This window comes from Montipora foliosa, chromosome 1, assembly GCF_036669935.1.
Source record: "Montipora foliosa isolate CH-2021 chromosome 1, ASM3666993v2, whole genome shotgun sequence".
NCBI classification, from domain to species: domain Eukaryota; kingdom Metazoa; phylum Cnidaria; class Anthozoa; order Scleractinia; family Acroporidae; genus Montipora; species Montipora foliosa.
Genome location: NC_090869.1, coordinates 14,648,450 through 14,655,070, shown reverse-complemented (window position 1 = coordinate 14,655,070; position 6,621 = coordinate 14,648,450). Strand labels below are relative to the sequence as shown.

Here is a 6,621-nt window from a genome sequence, read left to right as displayed (position 1 = left end):
TCTGGGCTCAAAGTTAGGCCCATTGATTAATTGGAGAAGTTGTGACACTGTACTGGAAGATTTATCCTGATTAATGACCAAAGTCATTTCCCAGAGTCATTTTTTAAATTAAAGGTTCTAGTAAATGAGGCTCTCGAAGAATTTGGAAACACAGAACGATGATATAATGCCACTTACTCCACTTTCAAAAATAAAACCCAAGCTTTCTTGCTGAAGCAATTGCTTTCCTAATTTCTCAAGAAAGTTTGATTCCTCTGGTAACTAGGGTTAGGTAGGTAAAATACAAAAATTTGGTTTTATCAACGGAGTTGCGAATCCTCTGACGAAGGGCTAACGCTCGAAACGTCAGCTTTTAAAATCTCTGTACGGTGGCCAATTTACATTGTCAACTCCGTTGATAAAACCAAATTTTTGTATACCACTTCCCCACCGACGCAGCACCACAGTTCCTTTAGAAACTACCCCCTTTATTCATTAGGTAGGTAAAGTCTGCTTACCAGCCCAGTGGCCCAATAGGCAGGAGCTTATCCCGGTTTCTGTAGTAGGAAGGGATGTGAGTGTTTCTACTTCGCCCTGGATAGGATGCTAGTCCATAGCAGATCTACCCCAGCATTAAATTCGCCGGTATCCATGCATGTCTTGCCCAAGAACACAATACATTGTCCCCGGCAAAGGGCCGGAACCCGGACCACTTGATTCGGAGTGGAGCGCCTCCCGCACGTTCTAACACATCCTCTGTTAACTAATGTTCGCTAATTTGTATACCAACGGAACATTGTAACCGTGACATTGTTTTCTCGCTTGCTGGCCATGGCCCGCAAGACGGTCTCATAGGGGTAATTTAAATAAATGGGAAATTGGCACTAATTCACTGCAGAGGTTACTGACCACTTAAATCAGTCCTTGCTCACAAGGCAATAACGTAACTTTTGGAACATGGGAAATCAATGTGCTAGATAGTAATACAACTTCATTCCAAGATACAATCCTGGGGTCTAGTGCTCGAAATCTGGTTAGGGCTAACCGTTGGTTAAGAGGAATCAAGACCTGTAGGTTTTTATGGTATGTAACGCTGGCTAGCGCCAACTATGCTTAGAGCAACCCGGGCCAAGCCTTTAATTAAGGAAATGTTAATACAAGTAGCTCCTTCATAGGGGTTGAATCATTAGAACGTGTAACGAATTGTGTCACTCGCGCAAAATATAAGGGACCTTAAGCAAACACCACCACGACGCCGGCCAGGAGAATTAACCTTGTCCAAAATTGTTATTTCCCGTTATTGTAATAATTTTGCGATTGTGTGTCCACCTTCCAATAATAAAATTGGTGAAAACGGTGTGAATCAAGTGGAGAAAATTGAAAACTCATCGTCAGGTACTGGTATCTTCCAAACGACCTCAAATTTATTCATTTCACGTCGTTGAGAGGACGAGGACGGCAAAGAAATGTACCAAAATGCAAAATGCACGAGCAGGGCATGCATGCGCAGAGCCTTTGTTTTAATTTGTTAATTAAGCCTATTGTTTTGTGGATTTCTCGAAGGCGTCGTTGTCCTTGCTAAAGCGGCTCCCAAAGAGCGGGACCTTACGATAGGTCGACGACGCAAATTTCCCTTTCGTAAACGGTCGTTGCCATTTGAAAGGGTCGTTGCCATTTAAAACGGTCGATGCCATTTTTTAGCTCTGACTTACACTCATTAAGTCTAAGAATTCAAGAGGTTGCGGTTACTGGGAGTTGTGTCTCGCTGGTCATATGAGTTAGGGTTCCGTTGAGGGTGAGGGCTAAGAACCCGAGTTCGAGTCTTTCGGACTCTTTTTTTGACTCCAGTTTTTCTTTTATAAATGTTTTTTTCCCTTTTTTGTCTTAATTTTTGTTAATATAATTTCTTAGTTTGTTTCTTTTAATTTTCTTTGAAGTGTGTAGTCGACCGTTATAAATGGCGTCGACCGTTTCAAATGTTAACGACCGTTCTGAGAAATGGCAACGACCGTTTACGAAAGGGAAATTTGCGTCGACGACGCCGTCTACGAAAACGTCACAACACAATGGGCTTAACTAATGAACAAAAACAAAGGCTCTGCACGCCCTGCACGTGCGTTTTGCGTTTTTGGTACATTTCTTTGCCGTCCTCGACCTGACAACGAGGTGACTTGACTAAATTCGAGGTTGTGTAGAGGACGTGAGAACCTGACGAAATATATTTAAGTTTCTTCCCAAACAACCACACCGTTCATGCCAATTGTATTCCTGCAATGTTGATAAATACTTTCCATTCTGAACGACTTAGAGTTATAACGAAATTACAACAACGGGAAATAACATTTTGAGAAAACGTCTCGATCGCTTGTAGTGGCTTCCTGTGCCTTTCTCGTGGTGTATTTTTCGAAGTCGGACCCTTCCATTTTCTACGGGACGGAAATAGTTTGTGTGTAAAACAAACATTTTGATAAGGGACAGTTTAGTGGAAAGACTGGGTTTATTGTTTTCCTTGAATTTTTAGGCCCTCTAGCAACGAAACAAAGCACAGCCGCGCAACATCTGCATAAACATGAAAACATCACGGAAATTAACAAGTTCATGGCTACACGAGACATTGCAAGTTTGCTTGCCAAAACAGCCACAAACTCAGTTTTCCACGGATGAAGCTCACCAAATTTATCCCAAGAAAAAAGTAGAAGATAAGAAAGGAAAGTAATATGCTTTGCCAAAGCGAATACAATATATGTTCCCATACATAACGTACCTACCGGAAAAGTTCACTTACCGCTGACTAGTTTTATGCAGCCGTCGACGAATTGAAGAACAGCGAAATTGACAACACGACGACACGAAGACACGAATACGACGAAACTAGCAAATCGACGACACGAAGAAGGTAGCGCGACAAAGCGGGCAAAATGGCGACACCAACAAAGCAATACGACGACACGAAGAGAAGACAACGATGATACGAACAGAGCATCACGACCCAACCACGAAAACGACGCCACGAAGAAACTGGAAGAAGAGGTTTCGACGTGTGTAGGACCTTTCGTCGCCACGAAATGTAAATTCCTATTTTGTCCCCAATCATATTAAAAGTGACAATCTCTTAAGAGGGAGGACCAATTCTATCTTTTGCCTATAATCCGCAGTTGAACTATACATTTCCTTTAAAAATCTATTTTTCCAAGTTCTAATCCCCTTAACCAGCCAAAGAAAATAAAGCTTTGTGGAAGGGATTACTTGATTTTCACCGGTGAACTTTGATATAATTCTCATTTTTGTAATTTAACCTTCGATACCACGCAACCACGGGACACACCTGACGATCTTAAACACACCGTCGCAAGACCCGCTCTTAGGTACCTTCGAGAGCCTTACCCTTAATTTTCTGAATTGAAAATCCCATGCGAGTTTTGCAAATAATTTATTTTGCTCTTTCTTGAGCCAACCGCTTTTGTTTCGAGCGACGTGCTATGAATTCTGAGTAGATTCTTACATTGACTTTCACAAATGTTGGCGGTATTTTTCACCAGCAGAAAACAATAAAAGGGGCGTTCCTACTAGCCTTAATGTAGAAAATGCTAATCAAGCCATGTCGAGAAATCGAAATATACATATATTACATTGGCTGCAGTCACCTAACTATCAGTGGTGCAATTCGGTCGTGAATGGCTTGGTTTTGAAAAGACCACGAATTAAGGTGGCTTTACGTCTTATAAGAGCGAAAAGAACAACACTATTTACTTGCCAAATGGCTGAGCAAATCGTTTGAAGGTATAGAATATTCGAATTATTTCACGTATCCAAGAACAACGAAAATGTGGGAGTTGTTCCGTCACGCTGAGGTGATCTTGCATATCATAATTATACTCTCATATTCCTGCGTTTTTATTTACCGTAACATCTAGAAACATACAGGCATATAATGAATTAAGTACTTGAACGGATATATTTGTGAAATATTTAGCTGATCAGCTTCCATTAATCTGCGAACCAGTTTCGCTAATTCACAACTTTGTTAACTGTAGCAGCAACGCCACACGATTTTAATGACACAATAAATGATTACTTATACTTAAGATATATATTGCACGTTTCTAACTTCCTTACGTCCTTAATTCCGTTCTGTCCTCACTCGACGGTTATGAATTAAAGATGGCTGCACACTGAGCACAAGCCACGGACAAATATATTAAAATACAGATGAGGTAGCAGAGTAAAAACAAACGGGAATTCAAATTAAACATTTAGTATTACATTTTCAATTGTACAAACAATAAAATTGAATTATGCAAAATAAAAATAGATTTGGGAAAGACATCCCATGACCATCACGTGTATCAAGCTTATCCATACTATTTTAATCTATCATTTTAAGATATATCACCGTAAGCTCCAAGGGACTTCACCTTTATTTTCAGATTGAAACTGATCCGCATTAAAAAGAGCAGACAACAGCAAACGGCTCAGTTAACATCAAAAAAACTATAACTGTACAACCTGACTATCTTTCTTTACCTTTCACTAGCGATCTTAAGGCTCTTCTTTAAACCCTGTTTACCTTTCAAATTCGAACTCGGGACCTATTAGCCTGTGTTTCATACATAGTCTGCAGTCCGGTTTTTTAACTCCCCACGTGTTGGCTATTGGTGCATAATTAAAACCATTTCTTCGCTTGAACTTTCGCCGTCAATCAATTCTCTATTCGGAGGACGTTTTCTTATAAAGAAACGGTAGCAGATGACGTGACCAATTAAATGAACAACGAGCAAGCCAAACACGTGCAGGGCAAACGCGATTGCTATAAATTCTACATTGCCAGGTGTGTTCTTCCAAGGCCGAGGCCCAAACAGGACAAATGCAATTTGATAAAACCAGCATCCTTGCAAACTCAACAAGTAAGCTTTCAAAAAACCCATGTAAACAAACACTTGATCGGATATCACAGCCAGGAGGAAAACAGCGGCACTAACAAATATGACGAGGTATAAGATTGTGTGCAACCGTACATTGAGTTCGTCTCGCCCATGCAAATGAAAGTAGAATAAAAATCCCTCGATCCACAAAGCGACCGAGAAGACAAAATGATCGAATTTGGGCGGGAGAGGCATCAGGTTGTACCAAAGGACGAGATCGACAAGGCCTGAGAAACCGAAAAAACAGTACATTGTTGAATGGGCGTAGTTATCAATATTCCTGTCCATGAACTCTCCATTCTCGTCGAACAGAGCATAATCTTTGTGCAAAGCGAGCTCTCCTAGCAAACCAAGGATCATCATCGCCACTTTAAGGAGCGGTTCAAACGGAAATTTTGAGAGCCTTGGACAGGGGCACGAGTACCAAACAGTTGGTATTGAGCTTGAACGCTTTGTTGTTGTCCTGCTGCCTGCACGATGTCGACGTTCTCTCTTTTGCAAAATCTCCCCAATGAACCACCACAGCGCGACCACAATAAACATTGAACCCGGAACAAGATGGCCAAGAAGTGACCCCATGATGGTAGAGACGCGCACCGACTTGAAGTTAAGTTAAGAATGCAATGCAAACTAAAACTGTCTGTAGAAAATTCCGTAAACGCTTGACATGTGATTAAGGCGCTAATATTTGCACCAAGCAATCATCATAGTGTCACGCATCGATAGACACCATGGAAACAATAGCACAAGAAAAGGCTATTACTATAAATCTGCCCAAAAATTCTAAAGGGCATGGATTTTCGAACGATTTGCCAAAATGATGTATGACATACAATAGAATAAGAGCTTTTGGAGTGCCTAGCTGAGCTTTTGCGTGCTAAGAAAAAACATTGGTTACTAATCATTTGCACGGAACATTCGACCCGGAGGCTATGATTTGACTAACAAATGAATATCTCTGCTTGGTGACGTCGTGTTATCCAAAGTAATGCCATCGGTTTTAGTACGATTTAACAACGCAGAGAATAATGCTATAATTGGGGAAGGAAGAAAATTTCGTTTCTCTCGTTAAGAGCATTAGCTAAGCGATACCTTTAGAAGAATTTATGATACGATTTCATACATCAGTGACACGTATCCTGCAAGCAATCTCGGCTTATATTCTTTGCGAATCGATAATAAATCCCATGTCACCGACTCACTGTCCTCTCGTGCGCGATATCACGTAATGTTTACCACAATGGCATAGCACACCGAAATCGTTTTTCGGCATGCCTTCTAAAGAAAAATCCGGACATTGAGATTTGGTGGGAAGATGCTGTTGCAAGGTGTATGGAGGATTTTTCGAGTCGTTTTAGAATGATCTGTTGGGCAGAATGCAAGGAAAACAACCTTCAAAAATAACTGGCAAGCAAACGTTATTCGCGTCATTTTATTAGTGCAGTTACCACCGCAAAAATGGACAAAAAATCACTGAGGGGATAGCAAAATGAAGTGGACCGAAGTTCACAAAGTCGACAAGAGGGAGCTGCTGTATAGGACCAAGAGATTATAAAGGTAAGAGAAGTAGTCTCTCAAACTGGCCCTATTCCCATCGTTATCCCTCTTAGGTTATTTTTAGATGATATCAATTTTCCCGCGGATAATGTTACCGCGCGCGTTACGTGGAAGTTTCGTGGAGGAGAGAAAGTGCAGCAAATTCTGTATGATGCCACTCTCC

At 41.0% G+C, this 6,621-nt stretch overlaps 2 protein-coding genes across 5 annotated transcripts in view; both read right to left on the bottom strand.

Moving 5' to 3' along the window:
• Positions 1–3,214, bottom strand: part of LOC137990678 (uncharacterized) — a 9,518-nt gene extending 6,304 nt beyond the window's left edge. For 2 of the 4 annotated variants that reach the window (XM_068835803.1, XM_068835809.1), the window contains exon 1: positions 2,765–3,213. The gene's annotated coding sequence lies outside the window, so the exon portion shown is untranslated. Of the gene's footprint in view, positions 1–497; positions 731–2,747 lie in introns of those variants that run through there. The other 2 variants (XM_068835816.1, XM_068835814.1) reach the window with 2 other exon arrangements.
• A 635-nt stretch (positions 3,215–3,849) lies between these two features.
• On the bottom strand, positions 3,850–6,060 carry LOC137990667 (transmembrane protein 45B-like). The gene has a single exon (XM_068835794.1). It carries the CDS (start codon positions 5,478–5,480, stop codon positions 4,629–4,631), a length of 852 nt encoding a protein of 283 aa, XP_068691895.1. The 5' UTR covers positions 5,481–6,060; the 3' UTR covers positions 3,850–4,628.
• Positions 6,061–6,621: the final 561 nt, after the last annotated feature.